Source organism: Phyllobates terribilis, unplaced genomic scaffold, assembly GCF_046119375.1.
Source record: "Phyllobates terribilis strain yellow unplaced genomic scaffold, ASM4611937v1 Scaffold_3__8_contigs__length_932513732, whole genome shotgun sequence".
Lineage (NCBI taxonomy): Eukaryota > Metazoa > Chordata > Amphibia > Anura > Dendrobatidae > Phyllobates > Phyllobates terribilis.
This window is the reverse complement of record NW_027362763.1, coordinates 886590319-886615969: the sequence shown is the minus strand read 5'-3', so window position 1 is coordinate 886615969 and position 25651 is coordinate 886590319. Positions and strand designations below refer to the sequence as shown.

The window sequence follows — 25651 nt, the reverse complement described above, 5'->3', positions numbered from 1 at the left end:
GAGAAGACTTAGTGGGAGAACTTACAAAGGAGAGGAACACACACCAGAGGGGTCTCGACAGGTGCTCCTGATCTACCTGGGAAGTGCTGGACCCCCTTCCCGGTGGCCGCAGTACGCCGTGCGTAGCAGAGAGAAGCTTTGCGGCTAAAAGTTCATCTAAAGTGTGTAAAGACCCGGATGACTTCACACACCGCCTCAGCCTGTTATTTCCTGCGCGGCACTGCACCCACCAATCCTTCTCACACTGCCATGAGGCCTACTCTGCCTGCGGGGAGCCGTCCCATCTTAGCTGCCCGTAACACCAGCCTCAGTGGACTGTAGCAGCGCTGGTGTCCATCACCGGAATCCGCAGGTGGCATAGTCGAAATACCACTCTTACTTGAAAGCCCATTATTTTTAATGTGACAGCCCTGGGCACGGAATGGGTCTAGGCCACGACTGCATCCCCCGCGACCCCTACACTGACCTGGCTCCGAGTACCCCAAGAACCCAGGGAGGGCGACTGAGGTGTCACACACTTGGCGTAGTCGGCAGGATATCGTGCCCGCAGCAACGGAAGAGGATAACCCCCATTGCCGACGGGTACTGTGCGCCTTTTCACAAAAAGACTGTCGTTTCACACTCCATGTGACGCCCGCCCAGGAAGAACGGACGCCATTATGTGCAAAAACAACAGCAACCAAAGTCCTCCCATCGTGGGCCTGGCTCCCCAATGGCGCCAAAAGTGCAGACCGCCCCCTCCAGCAGAGACAGTCCGCATAGTAGTGTCCGTCAAGACGGATGGGACGTCCCAAGGAGTGCCCGTCAGCCAGCCGCCCTGGAGCTGCCCTAAAAGGAGGAGGAGAAACAGACCGTGCCCAGCAGCAAAGATGGAAGCAGCAAAGGAGATGTCCTCCGTCGCTGGCCCACCTGCTGCTACTCCCCTCACTATAGAGGGAATCTACTTGACTGCGGAGGAGGCCAAGTTCCTCCGTGGTGAAATGCAGGACCTGACCCGGAGGGTCGCAGAGGCCCAGCGACTGGCCGCCGCAGAGTGGAGAGAAGAAGTGTTGCGGAGGATCAAGGCCCGCCGCCAGAGTTCGTCGTGCCTGACAAGTGAGGCTCCAGCCCAGGCGGAGGAAGCCCAGGAGGCCCCGTGCAGCCCAAGTGCGGGTAAGACTGAAACTCTTATCCCAGGCGCGGGACGCACCAAAGCCCTCCTGAATATCCTGCTGGCACCCCTATCCCCGGGCGCCATCGTATGGGAGCAGCTCCTGGCTCCAGAGGCCGAGGCCCAAGCCACCGCCAGTACCGGAGACCTGCTATGCCTCCCGACTCCCGTGCCAGAACCGCCTGCGCTTACCTGGGTGAACACCTGCCCCAACCCGGACTGGTCCGCACCAACAGAGGGCCAAAAGCAACCCCTGTTACAGCCGCTACCCGCGCCCCCAGTGACCTGTCAAGCGGGCGAAGAGTTTGCCTGGGACAACCGGGGGGGCGATCTGATAGGCTTCCCCCGGGAGACCCAGGCCGAAGCGCGTAGGCGGGAGGACACTTGCAGGAAAGAGCTCCTCCAGTTCGAGAAGGAGCGGCACGACAGGAGGGTCCGCTGTGAGCGTCTGGAGGTGCGTGCCAAGGCTGCCAAAACGCAGGCCACCCATCCAAGCCCCCAGGAAGAAGGCGTTATTGTGTGCTTCCACCAGGTGGCAGGATGGGGCTTTATCCGCAGCCCACAGTTCGACCGAGACGTATTTGTCACTTGTCGGGACGTTGAGCCACGGCTGGAGCAGGGCCACCCTGGCCAGAACCTCTACCCGGGCGATTTGGTTTCCTACACCCGCCACCATGGGGAGCGTGGGTGGTATGCCCTGAACGTCCACAGGGTATTTAAGGAGGATACCCCCACCCACCTACTTACAAAGGACCGGTCAGGCTCCGTCGGGAAAGATGAGCCATTTCCCTGGTGGGGATACCACTTTTGAGCAGCCCCCAGAGATGCATCTCCCTGTTGTGTGAACTGTTGTGTGAACTGTTCTTTGTTTTCTTTTCTACACCCGAATTTAGTTGAGAGAGACATTTATTCCTGCGGACGCTAAGCAGTAGACAGACTGACTTTTGTATATAGTTTTGCACCTATTTAGATGCTCCCTATTGGTTTTATGCAAAACTCCTTCTACCTCAGACCTCAGAAGAAAAACCTGCCTGGAGTGGCCCTACTGGAGGTCCAACTCGGGATCTCCATGCCCTGCAGCCACCCCAGGGCCTACGTTGAGGGTTTGGGACAGGTCCCTCATGCTGCTGAACTGACACTTTCTACCGTATTTTCTACAGTACTGTCTACATGCATAATGTCTCTTTGATGTTTTCCATATATGCATAATGTCTCTTTGATGTTTTTCTAGATTTATACTATATATATATATATATATATATATATATATATATATATCATGCAACGTTAAAGAATCTGAACCTCCCATAAAGGGAAGATTGTTTCATGTTTACAAAAACTTTCAAAATTTGAATGTCTGTACCTATTCTTTACTCTATTGCAGCCCGCGGACGTGCTGTGTTTCACCGGTGGGGAATGTGGCGCCCCTGAGGGTTCAGTCGCCACAGGGGTACTGCACCTCAGATTGAGGTGTGGTATCTCCTCTTCCAGGTAAGGATGGAGCATCTCTCAGGACCCCACTTCACCACTCAACACTACACCACTCCTGTCCTGAAGGAGGCCTAAATGCACCAGGGTGCTGCCCTGGCCCGGGATAGAGGAGATGGGGGGAACCAAAGATAGGGGGAACCATGTAGTGGGTGAGGGTGGAGGACACACTTTTAGGAAACACTTATTGATTCATATTTAATCTACGGCCATCTTAAGTTCAAGGTCTTAGATTGAGAGTCTACTGTCAGGGTCCAGCAAGAGGCTGTAGCTGGCGGAAGGTTCGCGGTCCTCGTACTCTGGCCTTGAGACGATTAGCGGGTCAGAGTTAACCACTGTCTCTAGCCGGTCAAGGTCCTGACCTAAGAAGGCCTTGGAGGGGAGCGGAGGAGATAGGCTCCACAGGCAAAAGGATCCCAGGGGGATACGGACGAAGCGGAGTCGCCACCTGTATCTCTCACACTGCGTTTATCCAGTGGGACCCGGCCTTACACCACGTTCGTAACACACACAGTCAGGAGAAGACTTAGTGGGAGAACTTATAAAGGAGAGGAACACACACAAGAGGGGTCTCGACAGGTGCTCCTGATCTACCTGGGAAGTGCTGGACCCCCTTTCCGGTGGCCGCAGTACGCCGTGTGGAGCAGAGAGAAGCTTTGCGGCTGAAAGTTCATCTAAAGTGAGTAAAGATCCGGATGACTTCACACACCGCCTCAGCCTGTTATTTCCTGCGCGGCATTGCACCCACCATTCCTTCTCACACTGCCATGAGGCCTGCTCCGCCTGCGGGGAGCGGTCCCATCTTAGCTGCCCGTAACACCAGCCTCAGTGGACTGTAGCAGCGCTGGTGTCCATCACCGGAAACCACAGGTGGTGTAGTCGAAATACCACTCTTACTTGAAAGCTCATTATTTTTAATGTGACAGCCCTGGGCACGGAACGGGTCTGGACCACGACTGCATCCCCCGCGACCCCTACACTGACCTGGCGTCAGGGAGGGCGACTGAGGTGTCACACAGAAAGGCACAGTGGCTAATGAATTTATTGGCCAGGGAATAATTGGCTAATTAATCAATGCCAGGGGCATAGTTACAGCCATCACTCTCTATGTATAGAACGGTGACTGAAACCATGTCGGTGTTACCCCTATTACTGGAAAGCTGCCAGGAGTAATAAAATTCATATCCTCCCGGATGCGGGCCTCACAGTACAGTGGCCGCACTGTGTCAAAATGCTATTAACCTGAAGATTAACCCCATATCTGCAGGATAATAGCATTATTTTACATGACAGGTTCCCTTTAAGGTTTAGAGAGAAAAGCAAAGTAAAGAAATCCCGGCACTCACGTGTATTCGATCAGTTCATTTATTCCACATGTAGGAAAACTACAACAAGACGTTTCAGCCCCTTACAGGCTTTTTTCAATTGTGACAATTGAAAAAAGCCTGACAACGGGGTTAGAAATGGGGGTGTCTGACAGATGCATCTCCATTACTAACCGATGGGCTTGATGTCAGCAGACATTACACAGCTGACATCAACCCCACAATATCATTACCCTGATTTCCAATGCATCAGGGGAATCGGGAAGAGCCAAGGCTAAGAGTCAGAATTAGCGCATCTAATGCATGCACCATTTCTGGGGCGGCTGAGAGCTGGTCTTAATTAGGTTGGGAAGGGGCTAATATCCATGTCCCTTTCCAGCAAATTAATATAAGCCCCCAGTGGTCTGCTATGCCTTAGCTGGTTATTAAACATAGTAATTTTTTAGGGTAATTTCTAATAACCAGCAAAGGCAAAGCACATAGCTGGGAGCTGATATTAATAGGCTGGGAAGGTCCATGGATATTGGCCCCTTCTCAGCATAATAATACCAGCTCACAGCTGTCTGCTTTTCCTTAACTGGTTATTAAAAATAGGGGGACCTCACATGTTTTTTTTCCATTTATTTATTTATTAACAAGTCCAATAAACTACACAACTAAGACACTGCTCTACTCCACAACTTGAACCTCCTCCTCCTGGTTCAAGATTATTATTTTATTTTTTTTTGTTCTAAGTTATTTTTCTATCCACATTTGTTTGCAGGGCTATTGTCCTGCTCTAACTCTCATTTTTCTTCCTTTTGCAGCCCCCCTAGCCCTTACTACAACTATTTTACAGCACCAAAGTTTGGGTTCCCATTGACTTATGTGGGGTTTGGGTCCGGCGTCAAGTTCAGGTCAACTTTGTGTACCCGAAACGAACTTTAGACTCAAGTTTGGCTGAACCCGCCAAAACCAAATTTCTGCGAGTCTGCTCATACTGAAAGTCTCCGCACTTCCGATCATGTGCAGTGCGACTCTCTGAACCTGGCACTGTGACACATGACTTCATAGGATCGATGAGGAGAGGGGGTAGCCGCATGCATTTGAGAGGTAAGTATAGCACTAGCAATGACGCCGGCACTTGGAAGTTATGGGGCATGATAACATGCTAAGTGGGCCGACTAGTCTGGAGACACTAGCATCCCCTCGACTAGTCAAAACCCTCAATTACATATCATAAATGAACATTAGAAATACTTTTTCTAAAGATCTATTTATGTATGTAATGTAATGCAGGGACAATTAGGCAGGGAATTTATATATGCACACACAACTGCTGCTGGTTCTGGGGGCACGGCGGACCTGACAGGTTCCCTTTAACATCTAGGTACAGCATATAAGACCCAGCATTTTACAGTGGGGAAAAAAAGTATTTAGTCACCCACCAATTGTGCAAGTTCTCCCACTTAAAAAGATGAGAGAGACCTGTCATTGACATCATAGATAGACCTCAACTATGAGATACAAAATGAGAAAACAAATCCTAAAAATCACATTGTCTGATTTGGAAAGAATTTTTTTAAAAATTTTGGTGGAAAATAAGTATTTGGTCAATTACAAAAGTTCATCTCAATACTTTGTTATATATCCTTTGTTGGCAATGACAGAGGTCAAACGTTTTCTGTAAGTCTTCACAAGGTTGGCACACACTGTTGCTGGTATGTTAGCCCATTCCTGCATGCAGATCTCCTCTAGAGCAGTGATGTTTTGGGGCTGTCGCTGGGCAACACGGACTTTCATCTCCCTCCAAAGGTTTTCTATAGGGTTTAGATCTGGAGACTGGCTAGGACACTCCAGGACCTTGAAATGCTTCTTACGAAGCCACTCCTTCGTTGCCTGGCGGTGAGCTTGGGATCATTGTCATGCTGAAAGACCCAGCCACGTTTCATCTTCAATGCCCTTGCTGATGGAAGGAGGTTTGCACTCAAAATCTCACGATACATGGCCTCATTCATTCTTTCATGTACACAGATCAGTCGTTCTGGTCCCTTGGCAGAGAAACAGCCCCAAAGCATGATGTTGCCACCCCCATGCTTCACAGTAGGTATGGTGTTCTTTGGATGCAACTCAGCATTCATTCTCCTCAAACACGCCGAGCTGTGTTTCTACCAAACAGTTCTACTTTGGTTTCATCTAACCATGTGACATTCTCCCAATACTCTTCTGGATCATCCAAATGCTCTCAAGCAAACTTCAGACAGGCCCAGACATGTAATGGCTTAAGCAGGGGGACACGTCTGGCACTGCAGGATCTGAGTCCCTGGCGGCGTAGTGTGTTACTGATGGTAGCCTGTGTAACGTTGGTCCCAGCTCTATGCAGGTCATTCACTAGGTCCCCACGTGTGGTTCTGTGATTTTTGTTCACCGTTCTTGAGATCATTTTGACCCCATGGGGTGAGATCTTGTGTGGAGCCCCATATCGAGGGAGATTATCAGTGGTCTTGTATGTCTTCCATTTTCTAATTATTGCTCCCACAGTTGATTTCTTCACACCAAGCTGCTTGCCTATTGCAGATTCAGTCTTCCCAGCCTGGTGCAGGGCTACAATTTTGTTTCTGGTGTCCTTCGACAGCTCTTTGGTCTTCACCATAGTGGAGTTTGGAGTGTGACTGCTTGAGGTTGCGGACAGGTGTCTTTTATATTGATAACAAGTTCAAACAGGTGCCAGTACTACAGGTAATGTGTGGAGGACAGGGGAGCCTCTTAAAGAAGAAGTTACAGGTCTGTGAGAGCCAGAAATCTTACTTGTTTGTAATTGACCAAATACTTATTTTCCACCCAAATTTGAAAAAAAATTCTTTCCAAATCAGACAATGTGATTTTCAGGATTTTTTTCTCATTTTGTCTCTCATAGTTGAGGTCTACCTATAATGTCAATTACAGGCCGACCTCATCTTTTTAAGTGGGAGAACTTGCACAATTGATGGCTGACTAAATACCTTTTTCCCCACTGTATATGTTTATACAACTCTATATTTTTGTCTTGACCACAAAAGAAAGTAACCACTAGACAATGGTAGCGGTACATCCAAAGTTACAAATGCAGTGTTAGTGATAATTTGTCATATAGTTGGAGATGGTGTGAAGGTAAAATGCAAAACTGCAGCAAGGAGTGATCAAACTGGATAAATATGAGGAGTCTATTCTAGAAGGGTTTTGCATTATATAATGTTATATGCTGAAAAACATATAAATAGAAAATATGTCATATAATTGTTTAGTATGTACAGTACAGACCAAAAGTTTGGACACACCTTCTAATTTAAAGATTTTTCTGTATTTTCATGACTATGAGAATTGTACATTCACACTGAAGGCATCAAAACTATGAATTAACACATGTGGAATTATATACTTAACAAAAAAGTGTGAAACAACTGAAAATATGTCTTATATTCTAGGTTCTTCAAAGTAGCCACCTTTTGCTTTGATGACTGCTTTGCACACTCTTGACATTCTCTTGATGAGCTTCAAGAGGTAGTCACCGGAAATGGTCTTCCAACAATCTTGAAGGAGTTCCCAGAGATGCTTAGCACTTGTTGGCCCTTTTGCCTTCACTCTGTGGTCCAGCTCACCCCAAACCATCTCGATTGGGTTCAGGTCTGGTGACTGTGGAGGCCAGGTCATCCGGCGTAGCACCCCATCACTCTCCTCCTTGGTCAAATAGCTCTTACACAGCCTGGAGGTGTGTTTGGGGTCATTGTCCTGTTGAAAAACAAATGATGGTCCAACTAAACGCAAACCGGATGAAATAGCATGCCGCTGCAAGATGCTGTGGTAGCCATGCTGGTTCAGTATGCCTTCAATTTTGAATAAATCCCCAACAGTGTCTCCAGCAAAGCACCCCCACACCATCACACCTCCTCCTCCATGCTTCATGGTGGGAACCAGGCATGTAGAGCCATCCGTTCACCTTTTCTGCATCGCACAAAGACACGGTGGTTGAAACCAAAGATCTCAAATTTGAACTCATCAGACCAAAGCACAGATTTCCACTGGTCTAATGTCCATTCCTTGTGTTCTTTAACCCAAACAAGTGTCTTCTGCTTGTTGCCTGTCCTTAGCAGTGGTTTCCTAGCAACTATTTTACCATGAAGGCCTGCTACACAAAGTCTCCTCTTAACAGTTGTTGAAGAGATGTGTCTGCTGCTAGAACTCTGTGTGGCATTGACCCGGTCTCTAATCTGAGCTGCTGTTAACCTGCGATTTCTGAGGTTGGTGACTCGGATAAACTTATCCTCAGAAGCAGAGCTGACTCTTGGTCTTCCTTTCCTGGGGTGGTCCTCATGTGAGCCAGTTTCTTTGTAGCGATTGATGGTTTTTGCAACTGCACTTGGGGACACTTTCAAAGTTTTCCCAATTTTTCGCACTGACTGACCTTCATTCCTTAAAGTAATGATGGCCACTCGTTTTTCTTTACTTAGCTGCTTTTTGCTTGCAATAATACAAATTCTAACAGTCTATTCAGTAGGACTATCAGCAGAGTATCGACCAGACTTCTGCACAACACAACTGATGGTCCCAACCCCATTTATAAGGCAAGAAATCTCACTTATTAAACCTGACAGGGCACACCTGTGAAGTGAAAACCTTTTTCGGTGACTACCTCTTGAAGCTCATCAAGAGAATGCCAAGAGTGTGCAAAGCAGTCATCAAAGCAAAAGGTGGCTACTTTGAAGAACCTAGAATATAAGACATATTTTCAGTTGTTTCATACTTTTTTGTTAGTTTTTTTCATAGTTTTGATGCCTTCAGTGTGAATGTACAATTTTCATAGTCTTGAAAATACAGAAAAATCTTTAACCGAGAAGGTGTGTCCAAACTTTTGGTCTGTACTGTATATATCGACTTTTGATAGTCAATATATGACAAATTATGATTCACAGGTAGAAAAGTAAAAATAATGAAATAATTTAACATCTGTTTTGCACTTACTATCTTATTTATGTTAGCAATCAGATAAAGATAAACTTTGTAAATTGTAAAATAGTTTTAAGAGTTTAATTGCTCATTTAAATATAATAATCCTTTTTTAAAACTATTGTGTCATGATTTATTTAGTAATTATTATTTATTTGTCTCAACCAGTAAAATGATGTTTCATTAATCCCACAAAAATACATTTTTAATATTCTTCATCTGCTGGCTTCACTGTTTAGGATTACTAGGGCTTCAAATTTAAAGGGTAATGTTTCTCCTTGTGGAGAGTGACCTGCCTGGCATGTCAGTGTAAGGTTTGCTTTTAGCCTAAGTCATATGGAAAAATCATTAATTGGACTACAGTGAATTTTAGGATTGCTACTTCCCATAGGTTGCACTAGCATTCAAGTCCTCTTCCTCTTTGAGGAGGCAATTTGCATATAGGGCTTCAATTGCATAGAAATTGCATATAGATATGAACGAAGAAAGCAACACAAGTGCATTGGGAACTATCCATTCAATTAAACTAAAATATAAAACTAAAAATTTTTCACAAAATATCAGTTTATAGCCGCTAAACATGAGGCACAGGAGTCTGAAACATTGTACAAGTACTAGGAAACTGGCACATACGGAGTAGAGATAGTATGAAACCATTGCTATTTACCCCATAAAAACTTACTCCAACAATGATCATTACATCGGTAATACAATTTTGCTGAGAGTTACCTATAGTTCGGATTTTTAGGAATATAAAATAAATGACCGAACCTCAATAAACGCTACAAGAAACCCATTCCAGTCAATGGGGTTAGGCAAAGGGCAAGCGGCCGTTACGAGACACAGCTTCATTCATGACAGCATCCCCTTTCTTCTACTGATTTGTGCAATACTGGAGTCAAAGCTTCACCTCAATAGTGATGGCTTATGGATGTCCCTGAAAATGCCTAGAAAATCTATAAATGCTGCTATAACTCTCTAGCTCCTAAAAAATGTATCCCAGTGCTAATCTATCATAGCTGAAAGAGTATAAAATCACGAAGGTCAACTTATTTGGATTCCTGAGTAATAAATGTTTGTCATGTTCTATTCTCGCATCCATTTGTAGGGACGTATTAGAGTAAAAAAAATAAAAGTCCTCTTAGATGATGTTTTTGCAGCCTTATTTAACTTTGCTAGAATATTACATCTTTTTAAAGAAGAGCCAACAAATCAACAAGAACGTAATATAGATGTGCAGAAAGTTGTTTGAGAAAATATGTAAAACACTCTCCAGCAGAATTAAAGGGGCTTTCAAGGATTAGAGAAAAAGGGGTCTGCTTTTGTTTCCACAGAAACAGCACTACTCCTGTCTATGGGTTGTGTCTGATCCATTTATTTTTAGTGGAGCTGAGCTTCAATATCAGGAACAGCCCGTGCAAAGGAAGGGCACTATTTTTTGGGATTCTTGGACAATCTCTTTAAGAAAGATATCTCATAAGTTACATTACCTGAATACACGGTAGAATAATGTCTCATTCAAGAAAAAAAAAAAATCGTAGCATAAAACTAGAGTAACAAGATAAACCCTTATATAAATAGGGTTTCGGTAGAAGAGAGTAATGAAGGAAAAAAACTGCATAGATTTAAGCGAGACAGTATTACACCTGGAAAGATCCATTATAAGGGTGCACAACAGATACAGGAGTATACAAATTTAGCAAGCTTAGCATGCCCCCAAGCACACCTTTACACTGACATTAATGTTGTGAGCATTATTGTACATGCACATTTTCAGGGCAATCTATGTCTGTGTCTCCCAAAGGTTAGATGTCATGGCAGCATTTTGAGATAAGGAATAGCAGGATAGTCGATGGTTTGCGGAAATGTTTTTTTATTCGCTAATAGTCTCGTGACATTATATTTTGGTTTTTCTGGTCTTTATCATAAGAATTTACACGTTTTCCATCTTGGTTGTGATACAACATATTATGGAAGGATTTCACAACTATATAAATATCAAAATATAGCAAAGCTGCCAGATCTTATAAAATAAATCTTCAGTAGCCAATAGTGTTGCGCGAACATGCTCGGATAAGGGGTTTTCCGAGGACGCTCGAATCCTAACCGAGTATCTTCGGCATGCTCGGAAAATATGTTTGCGTCGCCGCAGCTGCATGTCTCTGTTAGACCGCCGCAAGACATGCAGGGATTGCCTGTTTGTCAGACAATCCCTGCATGTCTCATGGCTGTCAAACAGCCGCGAATCATGCAGCCGCGGCGACGCAAATCTATTTTCCGAGCATGCCGAAGATACTCGGTTAGGACTCGAGCGTGCTCGGAAAAACTTTTATCCGAGCAGGTTCACTCAACATTTGTAGCCAATAATCATCATAATGCAAAAAAAAGCAATATAGTGTCCAAATATAATAAATCACCAGGACAATCAGTAAAGATATAGGAATAAGAACTTCAGTCCCATTGTGGCAATATTACAAGCACTGTGTCACTCACATAGCTCTAACAAATAAATGCAACCTAATTGTAGATTGTAAAGGCATTCTTGTTATTACAAGGTAATACAAGATTCAAAGGTCAGTTTCCTACAGAATAAAAGAGTATCATATCATTTGGGGAAACAGGAAAAGGCAAAGTAAATAATTGCATAAAATACCTGAAGGGAAGGAGTATATTCTGTACTGTGCAATGATGTGTCACACAGTAAGGATATAGTAGTACACTAGACACATAAGTGTCACACAGAGATCTAAGGAAGCTGCTGTTAGTTATAACTTTGTGCAATACAATACATACTTGTGAAGATGTCTAGACTGGCGGATGTAGTAAAATAATCTTACAACCAACTATCATTTATTTATAATGGGCGATTATTCTATTTTATTTATCTTGCTTCACAGTTATCTTACCTTCTGTATGGACAGCAGACACATAAGTCCAATTATATCTTTTCACGATGTCCAGCATAGCCTTGGCTTGAAGTATATCAGAAGGAACCACTCGCAGAAAGTACTTATATAAAGTTTTGTCACTAAGGTCAATACTTGTTGCAGAATAAGCAATCTGTGGTATATCAAAAAGTTGCAATAGGTTCTGAACTTGGATCGCTACAGAACTAGACCCTGGACCGATCACACCAGCAATAGGTTTTTTAATTCTGCCCTGAGGAGTCGGAGTGGCATCTAAACACTTACTGATGCCATCTTTGTCATCTCTCATTGAAATAAGGGAATCTCGTATGAATTCTATGCTTTGCTCCAGGGCGACAGAGGAATGCCAACAGGAATCTCGTATTTCTGTTCCCAGGGTAATGTTGGGTAGCAAGTTCTGATCCATGTTAATCAGATCCAGGGTGTGAAACATGGCTTCTACTCTTTGGATGCCATATTGTTCTCTGATTTCCCCACATTTCCTCTCTGGTACCCTTTCAGCTGGTGGTTGGTGGTGTACAGAAAACAAGGCTCCTATAATAATATCTCCATCCATCCTTGCTACCGACCTTGGGCTAGAAGCACCTGCTCTACCAACACTCCCATCAAAGCTGCCCAGTGTCATCATCATCATCATCAAGAGGATCAAGCAGAAATCAAGCATTTTACAAAAGAACGCCATGCAGATCTTTGGGAAAAGTAAATGAACTGCTCTGAAAACAAATGCCTGTTCACGCTGTATTTTTCCTAATCACAATCCAATACGTCCAGATCCCGCCTTAGTAACTGTACATTACGCAGACTGAGACAGTAGCCAGGGACATCTCCGCAGACACTGTGACCCTGTTATAGAGAAATAGAAAGAATACTCATAGTGATGTAAAATAGTATATTGTCAGAATGCTAAGTCAGCTGTAAGTTTGTCTGCTACTAGAGACAGTAAATGCAATATATATATATATATATATATGTGTATATATATATATATATATATATTTATATATATATATACACAAAATATAAAGAAAGACAGCCCTCCAAAATACCAAATGTAGAGTGAGAGCTTTATTGGCCCAATGCAGCCTTGACTGAAATGTTATATTGGGCCAATAAAATTCTCCCCCCACATTTGGTATTTTGGAGTGAAGCCTTCTTTTATATTTTTTTATGGACTTATCAAGTAGAGACTTATAACTTGGATCCTGAGGCTTGTACTATAGCTGAACACAGTGCTGATTATATTCCTGTTATGACATATATATATATATATATATATACATATATATATATGTATATATATATATATATATATATTTATATATATCTCAACAAGGAAAAATGGCAAAGTCCTAATGCTATGGGTGCAATGCTTCTGTAAGCAACCAGTCAAGAAGCTTCCAAGTGTAGAGAGGATAGATTGGAAGCAGCACTCCAATGGAATTCAGTGGAAAAAGTAGACTTTATTCATATACATATATATATATATATATATATATATATATATATATATATATACTGTATATATATCAAGCCAGCATATGGGTATTGCTGGTATGTATCTTGTTGCATGTCAACTCCGGTTCTCATGAAAGGTTGTCATTTCCCTGCTCCAGGCAAACGATAGGATAGAGAACAGCCCTACATCATTCTTTCTCAATTTATGTTAAAAAATGCAACTTGTTTATCTTGTCCTTTTGGCAAGGTCAGAACTAGTGTATTGAGAGCAGCTCACTAAGCAGAACCAGTGTTAGATATACTGAAGACTATATCGCCCTATATCACGTCCTATAAAAAAGTCCTAAACTTTAATGGTCTGAAATTGTTTTGTAGATGTGGTTTGGGGCATATATAATATAACATAAAGAATACCAATAAGTGATGACTAGATATTCAGTATAGAAGGACCCCGGGGTCAGAGTTTTAAAATGTAAATTATTAGTTTACTTCTTAATTCTATGGGCTCCTATGGCACCCACTGACTCCAGCAGCAGAGACAGAGCTTCATCACTCTGTGCATGTTCTGCACCCACTGTTCGGGCTCCTATGGCACCCACTGGCTCCAGTACCAGGGACAGAGCGTCATCACTCTGTGCATGTTCTGCACTCACTGTATGGGCTCCTATGGCACCCACTGACTCCAGCAGCAGGGACAGAGCTTCATCACTCTGTGCATGTTCTGCACTCACTGTATGGGCTCCTATGGCACCCAATGGCTCCAGTACCAGGGACAGAGCTTCATCACTCTGTGCATGTTCTGCACTCACTGTATGGGCTCCTATGGCACCCACTGACTCTAGCACCAGGGACAGAGCTTCATCACTCTGTGCATGGTCTGCACCCACTGTATGGGCTCCTATGAAACCCACTGGCTCCAGTACCAGGGACAGAGCTTCATCACTCTGTGCATGTTCTGCACCCACTGTATGGGCTCCTATGGCACCCACTGACTCCAGCAGCAGAGACAGAGCTTCATCACTCTGTGCATGTTCTGCACCCACTGTATGGGCTCCCATGGCACCCACTGGCTCCAGCAGCAGAGACAGAGCTTCATCACTCTGTGCATGTTCTGCACTCACTGTTCGGGCTCCTATGGCACCCACTGGCTCCAGTACCAGGGACAGAGCTTCATCACTCTGTGCATGTTCTGCACTCACTGTATGGGCTCCTATGGCACCCACTGGCTCCAGTACCAGGGACAGAGCTTCATCACTCTGTGCATGTTCTGCACTCACTGTATGGGCTCCTATGGCACCCACTGACTCTAGCACCAGGGACAGAGCTTCATCACTCTGTGCATGTTCTGCACCCACTGTATGGGCTCCTATGAAACCCACTGGCTCCAGTACCAGGGACAGAGCTTCATCACTCTGTGCATGTTCTGCACCCACTGTATGGGCTCCCATGGCACCCACTGGCTCCAGCAGCAGAGACAGAGCTTCATCACTCTGTGCATGTTCTGCACTCACTGTTCGGGCTCCTATGGCACCCACTGGCTCCAGTACCAGGGACAGAGCTTCATCACTCTGTGCATGTTCTGCACTCACTGTATGGGCTCCTATGGCACCCACTGACTCCAGCAGCAGAGACAGAGCTTCATTACTCTGTGCATGTTCTGCACCCACTGTATGGGCTCCTATGGCACCCACTGGCTCCAGTACCAGGGACAGAGCTTCATCACTCTGTGCATGTTCTGCACTCACTGTATGGGCTCCTATGGCACCCACTGGCTCCAGTACCAGGGACAGAGCTTCATCACTCTGTGCATGTTCTGCACTCACTGTATGGGCTCCTATGGCACCCACTGGCTCCAGCAGCAGAGACAGAGCTTCATCACTCTGTGCATGTTCTGCACCCACTGTATGGGCTCCTATGAAACCCACTGGCTCCAGTACCAGGGACAGAGCTTCATCACACTGTGCATGTTCTGCACCCACTGTATGGGCTCCTATGGCACCCACTGACTCCAGCAGCAGAGACAGAGCTTCATCACTCTGTGCATGTTCTGCACCCACTGTATGGGCTCCTATGAAACCCACTGGCTCCAGTACCAGGGACAGAGCTTCATCACTCTGTGCATGTTCTGCACCCACTGTATGGGCTCCTATGGCACCCACTGACTCCAGCAGCAGAGACAGAGCTTCATCACTCTGTGCATGTTCTGCACCCACTGTATGGGCTCCTATGAAACCCACTGGCTCCAGTACCAGGGACAGAGCTTCATCACTCTGTGCATGTTCTGCACTCACTGTATGGGCTCCTATGGCACCCACTGACTCCAGCAGCAGAGACAGAGCTTCATCACTCTGTGCATGTTCTGCACCCACTGTATGGGCTCCTATGGCACCCACTGGCTCCAGCAGCAGAGACAGAGCTTCATCACTCTGTGCATGTTCTGCACCCACTGTATGGGCTCCTATGAAACCCACTGGCTCCAGTACCAGGGACAGAGCTTCATCACTCTGTGCATGTTCTGCACCCACTGTATGGGCTCCTATGGCACCCACTGACTCCAGCAGCAGAGACAGAGCTTCATCACTCTGTGCATGTTCTGCACCCACTGTATGGGCTCCTATGAAACCCACTGGCTCCAGTACCAGGGACAGAGCTTCATCACTCTGTGCATGTTCTGCACCCACTGTATGGGCTCCTATGGCACCCACTGACTCCAGCAGCAGAGACAGAGCTTCATCACTCTGTGCATGTTCTGCACCCACTGTATGGGCTCCTATGGCACCCACTGACTCCAGCAGCAGAGACAGAGCTTCATCACTCTGTGCATGTTCTGCACCCACTGTATGGGCTCCTATGGCACCCACTGGCTCCAGTACCAGGGACAGAGCTTCATCACTCTGTGCATGTTCTGCACTCACTGTATGGGCTCCTATGGCACCCACTGGCTCCAGTACCAGGGACAGAGCTTCATCACTCTGTGCATGTTCTGCACTCACTGTATGGGCTCCTATGGCACCCACTGACTCCAGCAGCAGAGACAGAGCTTCATCACTCTGTGCATGTTCTGCACCCACTGTATGGGCTCCTATGGCACCCACTGGCTCCAGCAGCAGAGACAGAGCTTCATCACTCTGTGCATGTTCTGCACCCACTGTATGGGCTCCTATGAAACCCACTGGCTCCAGTACCAGGGACAGAGCTTCATCACTCTGTGCATGTTCTGCACCCACTGTATGGGCTCCTATGGCACCCACTGACTCCAGCAGCAGAGACAGAGCTTCATCACTCTGTGCATGTTCTGCACCCACTGTATGGGCTCCTATGAAACCCACTGGCTCCAGTACCAGGGACAGAGCTTCATCACTCTGTGCATGTTCTGCACCCACTGTATGGGCTCCTATGGCACCCACTGACTCCAGCAGCAGAGACAGAGCTTCATCACTCTGTGCATGTTCTGCACCCACTGTATGGGCTCCTATGGCACCCACTGGCTCCAGTACCAGGGACAGAGCTTCATCACTCTGTGCATGTTCTGCACTCACTGTATGGGCTCCTATGGCACCCACTGGCTCCAGTACCAGGGACAGAGCTATATACAGATGCTATACATATATATTATTGCACAGTGAATGAATAGGAAAAACTCCTCCTTGCATGCTCCCATACACATGCACTAAGTGTAATGCTATGTGCTTTCTATGGGCTCTGCAGAGTTCCCTATCACTATGCGCTCTGCCCCATCTGCACACTCGTGTGTGGGATCAGCACGTACTTTCCACGGTCCCCGCAGGTTTCAGCACAGTGGACAGCGCTCCAGCCCATGTGTGCTGCATTGCCCAGGAGGCTTCGTTACTATTGGCACTGACATGTAGGTGCCTTCTATATCAGCTGCTGGTTCCGCCACCAAGGACCCTGCACCACCTGTGTGACTACAACTCCCATTCATCCCTACTTACCCAGACAGTGCAGTGAAGCCGGGTCCACTCACGTCCATAGCCACAGTTGCTTTCTTATGTAGCTTTGTCTGTAACTCTCTCCCACAACCACGAAGCTCCCACACACAGTCACAGCCCACACACCAGCAAATGCAACCAGCAGCAGCTCCTTCTGTCGCCGTGGGCGCAGTGCATTGCCCACTCTCTGCAGGGTGGCACCAAGGCTGGACACAGACTGACCACTGACAGCCACTCAATAATCAATAGGGATTAGATCCATGATCAGCAAACGCAGGGCAGTCATTAGGAAAGCAGCAAATAATGAGTGTCCGGTGGTAAAGATGATAAAACCAAGGCTGGACTCTGCGGTTTCTGGGGGACAGTGCTGAGCAGGGATGAAAGTTGCCCACTTACCTGGGTGAGAGCTGCAGACCTGGCTCCGATGGACTCTGCTGTGTGAGCACCAGCTGCTGCACTGGCACACAGAGCTGCGGAGGCAGAGTTTTGTCTGTACTCTGGTGCCCTCTTCCTTCAATACTATTTCATCACAAGGAAACTAAACTTTTCTTCTCCCCTATGTCACAGTCCTCTAGGATTACCTTCAATTATCTCCTCATTTAATACTGCATACGCCTTAGTAAAGCATGCATTTTTTAGATTTGTTGCTCATTTTATATCATATTAGGACCCTAAATAGGCTATTTGATAATGACATAAACTATGTTTTAATATTTTTCTCTTCTATAACCTTTTTTTTTTTTTTTTTTAACTAAATAGGTTCAAAGTTGTGCGCAGCCACCACTGGATGGAGCATAGGAGCTTTCTATATATTGGTGTACATTAAATTCTATAGTAACACAGCCCTCTGTAACGGGAATGTGGGATTAGGAAATGACCATTGTTTAAATCAGGTTTTTGTGTTCCATATATTCAAAACAAATTGGCCTTTTTTTCATACCATGTATTAAAAAAAAGTAATCTGGCAATTTTCACACTGGCCATTGTGGCTATTATAGGATCTTTCCTGTCCTTTCATTAAGAGTTTTCAGCAGATTCCTTATCATTACAGGCAGGACATTTACAGGTAATTCATATAGCTGAAAACACACGATCCATAAATCTATTTATTTGCGCTCATTAGATGTTTCAATACAAAAGTTGGGCCTGAGTCAGACTATTGCTGCTAATATACATGTGGATTTCCTGAAAGTTAGAGTCTAAAAAAGCTCCAAAGGCTAGTGTGAAAATTGCAAGATTTCTCAATTTATTGCCATGCAACTTGTGAAATGGAATTAATATTTATGTATTTCGAATCAAAGTCTGCAGTAACATATAATATAAATATATATAAATAAATATATATATATATATATATATATATATATATATATATATATATACAGTACAGACCAAAAGTTTGGACACATCTTCTCATTTAAAGATTTTTCTGTATTTTCATGTCTATGAAAATTGTACATTCACACTGAAGGCATCAAAACTATGAATTAACACATGTGGAATTATATACTTAACAAAAAAGTGTGAAACAATTGAAAATATGTCTTATATTCTAGGTTCTTCAAAGTAGCCACCTTTTGCTTTGATGACTGCTTTGTACACTCTTGGCATTCTCTTGATGAGCTTCAAGAGGTAGTCACCGGAAATGGTCTTCCAACAATCTTGAAGGAGTTCCCAGAGATGCTTAGCACTTGTTGGCCCTTTTGCCTTCACTCTGCGGTCCAGCTCACCCCAAACCATTTCGATTGGGTTCAGGTCTGGTGACTGTGGAGGCCAGGTCATCTGGCGTAGCACCCCATCACTCTCCTTCTTGGTCAAATAGCCCTTACACAGCCTGTAGGTGTGTTTGGGGTCATTGTCCTGTTGAAAAATAAATAATGGTTCAACTAAACGCAAACCGGATGGAATAGCATGCCGCTGAAACATGCTGTGGTAGCCATGCTGGTTCAGTATGCCTTCAATTTTGAATAAATCCCCAACAGTGTCATCAACAAAGCACCCCCACACCATCACACCTCCTCCTCCATGCTTCATGGTGGGAACCAGGCATGTAGAGTTCATCCGTTCACCTTTTATGCATCGCACAAAGACACAGTGGTTGGAACCAAAGATCTCAAATTTGGACTCATCAGACCAAAGCACAGATTTCCACTGGTCTAATGTCCATTCTTTGTGTTCTTTAACCCAAACAAGTCTCTTCTGCTTGTTGCCTGTCCTTAGCAGTGGTTTCCTAGCAGCTATTTTACCATGAAGGCCTGCTGCACAAAGTCTCCTCTTAACAGTTGTTGTAGAGATGTGTCTGCTGCTAGAACTCTGTGTGGCATTGACCTGGTCTCTAATCTGAGCTGCTGTTAACCTGCGATTTCTGAGGCTGGTGACTCGGATAAACTTATCCTCAGAAGCAGAGGTGACTCTTGGTCTTCCTTTCCTGCAGTGGTCCTCATGTGAGCCAGTTTCTTTGTAGCGCTTGATGGTTTTTGCAACTGCACTTGGGGACACTTTCAAAGTTTGCCCAATTTTTCAGACTGACTGACCTTCATTTCTTAAAGTAATGATGGCCACTCGTTTTTCTTTACTTAGCTGCATTTTTCTTTCCATAATACAAATTCTAACAGTCTATTCAGTAGGACTATCAGCTGTGTATCCACAAGACTTCTGCACAACACAACTGATGGTCCCAACCCCATTTATAAGGCAAGAAATCCCACTTATTAAACCTGACAGGGCACACCTGTGAAGTGAAAACCATTTCCAGTGACTACCTCTTGAAGCTCATCAAGAGAATGCCAAGAGTGTGCAAAGAAGTCATCAAAGCAAAAGGTGGCTACTTTAAAGAACCTAGAATATAAGACATATTTTCAGTTGTTTCACACTTTTTTGTTAAGTATATAATTCCACATGTGTTAATTCATAGTTTTGATGCCTTCAGTGTGAATGTACAATTTTCATAGTCAGGAAAATACAGAAAAATCTTTAAATGAGAAGGTGTGTCCAAACTTTTGGTCTGTACTGTATATATAAATAAACAGTTGAAACCAGAAGTTTACATATACTATATGTGTACATTATATGTGTAGTGTAAATATAGTGTATATAAACTTCTGGTTTCAACTGTATATTAGGGTGACAGGCAAAACTTTTTTTTTGTCTAAAGTTTTATTTCCCACCACTGGGAATAATTCCCTTTGGTGTGATTGTAACATACACAAAGTTTCATAACATTGCACGTTGTTTACTGGTAGCTCAATCATCACTAAACTAACAATTATTTGTAATAAATGTCTTGCAGCAAAGTAAAGGTACAGTTTTACAGTAGTTTCATGGGTTTGCTTTGTTTAATGAAACACGCTCTATTTTGTTCAGGATAGTCATGGCGATGCTTCTTCACACACTGGAGAATAAACTGTTTCTTGTCTTCTTGAGTTCTCAGTGACGAATGGAATGTACTCATGAGTACAATGGAGCGTTCGACGGCATCATTCACGATTTTCAATACCGCGACTTTTGAGGATGCATTGATGTCACTTGCATTAGTGTGCCACAGACAAGGATCTTGATGAAGAAAATCTTGGTTTATTTCCAGTGAAACAAACAGTTTTTTTGTGTTGGACGACATGAAGTGATGAAGCTTCTTTGTGTGACACAAGGTCTTCGGTGAAGCTGCACGAGAGTTGAGCAGACATCGTTGCCTTCCTTCCGCAGAGCCAGTACCATCTCAACCTTTTTCTGCTGTTGGAACCTCACTGTCAAAAAAAGCCAGACCCACCATAATCTCACTGAGGTACCATAGGTGTCTGTTGAAAGTTTTTATTGCTGCCTCAGCAACAGGCTTGTTGATTCCTTTGTATGATACAAGCGGTGTGACTGGGATCTGACAGAGGTACCGAGCCTTCAAGTATAAGCGGACAGTGCAAATAAAATTGAAGGAGATTTGGTGACAAAACATTAAGATCTTCAGAGTGTATATCACTTGGCCATCCATCGGGCACGATGATAGGAGCCTGAAGTGTTGATGTGTACGTCTGGGTTTGCCGGCGAATAAGGAACAGGAGAGCCAGTGTTAACAATTCCTTGTAATCATCTCTTGGATGGCATTGTGCAAGTTGGTTGGTGCAAAATTCTACTAGACACTCCTTAAGTAGACCAAGCTCAGTTGAAACTATGTCATCTTCCATTCCAGCTGAAAACTTGGTTTTATCAAATTGATTCCAGGCAGCCGAAAATCTCTCAAACAACTTTATATTTGGACCTGTTGATGCCGGCCACAATTTATCAAACATGCTTGCAATAATTAGCTTGTGAATGTGGTGCCTACATGGCAAACTCAGTAGTTCTTTCTGCAGTTTCTGTTGCAGGAGGATGTATGCACCAGCCTTTGTACCAGGGTTACTACTGGTCGTGTCGAATGACATAAACTACACTTAAGGCTGAGTTCACACGATGCGTATTTCATGCGTTTCCGCGGCGTTTTTGCAGTTGCGGAAACGCCGCGGAAACGCATGAAAAACGCATGGTAGAAGGGCAGCAATGTTCCCCAATGGAAATCCGCATGTGCTGTGCCCATGATGCGGATTTTTCCGCAGCGTTAACGCTGCGGTCAAAAATCCGCAGCATGTCAATTAATTTTGCGGAAACGCGGCGATTTCGCCGCCATTGACTTGCATTAGAACGCGCCAATTCCGCAAGACAGCATTTGTACTTGCGTTATTGGCGCGTTCTAATATGCGGATGGTACCCGGGTGTGGAGGAGAGGAGAGTCTCATCCACACCCAGGTACCATTAAAAAAGCTGTAAAAAAAAGAATAAAATAAAAAATAAATGTATTCTTACCTTCTGTCGGCCCTCGCAGCGCTCCCGCTTGGTTCCCGGCACTTGCAGTGAGTTGTAGGACCTGCGGTGACGTCAGAGTCATGTGACGGGTCACGTGACGCTGACGTCGGCAGGTCTTTCAATTCAAAGTTGCCGGCAGCCGGGAACTTTGTAAAGCAGGACAGCGCGGGCCATCAGAGGTAAGTATATACACTCTCTCGGGTCACACTATATAAATCCATGCTGTTTGCATGGATTTATATAGTGTGACCTAGTTGTCAAGCACTTTCCAGGTGATGCTAAAATCGCCTGGAAAGCGCTTGTCAATCTGCATGCGGAAACGCATGTCAATCTGCATGTGGATCCGCATGTATTCTGCAGGAAAAACGCATGCACAATCTGCATGCGTTTTTTCTGCCAGGGAGATGCAGAAATGATGCAGAAATTTTCTGCTTCATTTCTGCATCGTGTGCACATACCCTTACCCTACTTGCTGCAAATCACCATAATATCGCTCATCAACACTTGGAAATTACTATTATAAATTTAAGTAAGTGAATTTCAGGCAAAAATGTAATTAGACCGTAAAAGAAACAATCGGAGTGGTGTAGGCTGCAGCGCAAATAGAGATTAGATTTAGCTAAAACAATGAATAATACTGAATGTTCTCTGTAATCTGACAAGTTTACTTTGAAACAGGAAATATAAACTAAAATCAATAATATTAAATATTCTTTACAAACTACAAATAAGTAAATTGGAGAGAGTTTCAAGGAGCGGTGGGGCCCTTATTGCTGTTCTATATTAAAACTATCCAAATCCTAATTTAACGGCTATTAAGTGTTCAAGGGCTGACATTGAAGATACTGAGCCACCTTTTCAACACAACCAAAAGAAATATTTTTTTTTAAATATTACAGATCATTATGTGTATCAATTATAGGGGGTGAGACTTTGAATAAAGCTAATTTTTATTTTTTCTATAGAACGCATTGTCACCCTAATATATATATCTCAAAAGATGGCAGCAGTCTTCAGTCAATGGTGCAATCCCTTCTAGGTTTGTTCTGTAGCCAAGAAAGTCCTATAGATATAAAATAAAGGAAAAAATTGAGGCAGCACTTAAGGGTCCTAGCGAAATATGTGAAGTTTCATTCACCCACCTAGGTGCAGTATTTCAGCTTCATAACTGATAAAGGCTTCAGTTGGGAAGCTAAAATATAGCACTTAAATGAGTCCACATTTTTTTCACTTGGGCAACTCCTATTAAAATGCAGGCACTGGGATGATGAGCTGATAACCATGGGTCCTGCTCCTGGCTTATCAGCTGATTTTCCTGGGGAAAGAATGTGGACAGTTGCCATTTACATGGATGGTCGTCTATGTAATATAAGGAGGACATATCAAATCTGCTAGAACAAGAGCTGCTCATATATAAAAGACTCAAACAGGCAAACCCTTTATATGATGTTCTTATGCCTTGATAGATCATTTGAACAGAGGGTGACTTCAGGAGACAAGTCTTAAACTAATCTGTTCAGATAAAGCATTAAATTAGCTACCAAGTTATCACAAAATCAGTTTAGGACAGACAACTAGGTGCAGAATAATATTTTGCTATGTTCATATAATTTGTCTCAAGAATGAAAATAAATGCCTTACTGCATGTACACCATGACTTTAATTTCAAGCCACTTCATTTTTGCTGAGTATATTATAGAGAAGCATATGATCGATGCAATGTGATATTACAGTTACTCCAAGCTTTGGACATGCATGAGCTAAATTAGTAGGTTAACTGAATACTATGGCCTCAATTCGTTATGACTGGGGTTTCATTTGCTAGTCATAGCGAGGGGCATGCAGAAATAAGATACCCCAAATTTATTAAGATGTCCACATCACTTTAAAAATTTGGTGCATCTTCTCAATAGCGCCTCATCAGAAATGTTACTGCAGTCAGGGACTGGAGTAATATTTCTGGCATAAGAAATGCAGCCATTTTCTATAAATTTTATGGGTAGGCGTAGCCAACAATCCATCATGGATCCACCCAGCTCTTTCCATTTTGGTGGAGCTGCTTAAAACTGGTGTGAAAATGGTAAAAGTTGTTAAAGTTTTGCCGCAACTCTGCAATTTTCTGCTCTCAACACTTTTATGTATCATCCCCTCGGCTTTTTGGATTTCAAATGTGACAAGTGTGAAATCTTATTCGATTGTAATATTTGTTAAAAAGAAGTTATCAAAAAATGAGCAATGGTTTAAATCCTTTTTTTGTGCTACATGTATTTTTTTTTTTTAAAAAGTGAATTTTTTTCATATTATGATATTTATTTAAAAAATAAAATAAGTACTTTTGTAATTTTCACACTGGCCTATGGGGCTTCTTTAGACCCATACTTCTTGTTTTTTTAGGAAGAGTTCATGGGAGTTTTCTTACTAGTAGAGGTAGGGTTATAATTAGGGATGAGCGGACTAGTGGATGTTCAGGTTCGAGAAAACTTTAGTCCAAAGTTCAGTTTGGCTACCAGAGCTGTACCCAAACATTAACCTGAACCCAAACCCCATAGAAGTCAAAGGTGACCAGAACTTTGGTGCTGTAAAATTGTCATAGTAAGGGCTAGGGGTCTGCAAAAGTCTCTATCCTCAGCACCCAAACTCTAAAACGGACGTCCGAGAGAAGTCCATGCTCGGACTTCAGCACTTTACAGTTCGGGTTTGCTCATCTCTAGTTATAATGACAGGTAACTCCTCTACACACAGCTGATAACATAGTATCCACCAATCACAATAGGCGACGTAACAGCTAACCCTGTTCCCCCTCCTTTCACATTGACCTTTGCACATGCTCATTAGACACTTCAATACAAAAGATAGAGATCCAAGCAATATGGCTAATGTACAAGTGTTATATTCTAAAATAACAGGAGGTTACATCTAAAAAGTCCCAGTGGTCAGTGTTAAAATTGCAAGATTTATATTTTTTATTGTTAATATAGATTGTGCTATGTAAGAAGAAACATTGCCAAAAATGTTTAAAAAATACATTTAACACAAAAAGCCTGATTTAATAAATAGATAATTTTTGGTGATTACTTCTCTTTATTAAGTGATGAGGTGAAACACAAGTGACCTAATTTACATTGCAAACATGAAAGAGATCGAAATGTTAAAGGGATTCTGATAGGTCCCCTTCTCATGAGACAATTTGTTGCTAATACCCTGCCTAACCAGCCCTTTATAGTGTTTAAAGCCTAGACCCATGCTTATGAAAAGGCTTTATAATCTTTGCATCTCATACGCTAATTAGGCCTTTGACTAGTCCATGGGGCATTGTTTTCCCCAGACTACACAGGCCTCACAGCATGTTATCACGCCCCTAAACACATGATAACATGATTTTCAAGAGTCTTCATTGCTAATTCCCAGCAAATTTCAGCATGCACGCTTCCCGGCTACATAGGCGCACTGCACATGTCTGAGAGTGTCTTTCTCACATACAACATAGAGACAAGAAGGATCTAGTCTAAAATACAAATTATATCTGCTAAGGCAACTATACAAAATGAGAATAAGCAAAGAAAA

The 25651-nt window shown here is 43.8% G+C and overlaps 1 protein-coding gene across 3 annotated transcripts in view; it reads right to left on the bottom strand.

Moving 5' to 3' along the window:
- Positions 1-17788, bottom strand: part of GRM1 (glutamate metabotropic receptor 1) — a 688549-nt gene extending 670761 nt beyond the window's left edge. For 2 of the 3 annotated variants that reach the window (XM_073672688.1, XM_073672690.1), the window contains exons 1-2: positions 17654-17788; positions 11832-12695 (exon numbers count right to left, since the gene is read on the bottom strand). In XM_073672688.1, the coding sequence (XP_073528789.1) occupies positions 11832-12534 (703 nt within the window). In that variant the 5' untranslated portion in view covers positions 12535-12695; positions 17654-17788. Of the gene's footprint in view, positions 1-11831; positions 12696-17260; positions 17605-17653 lie in introns of those variants that run through there. The other variant, XM_073672689.1, reaches the window with a different exon arrangement.
- Between the last annotated feature and the right edge of the window lie 7863 nt (positions 17789-25651).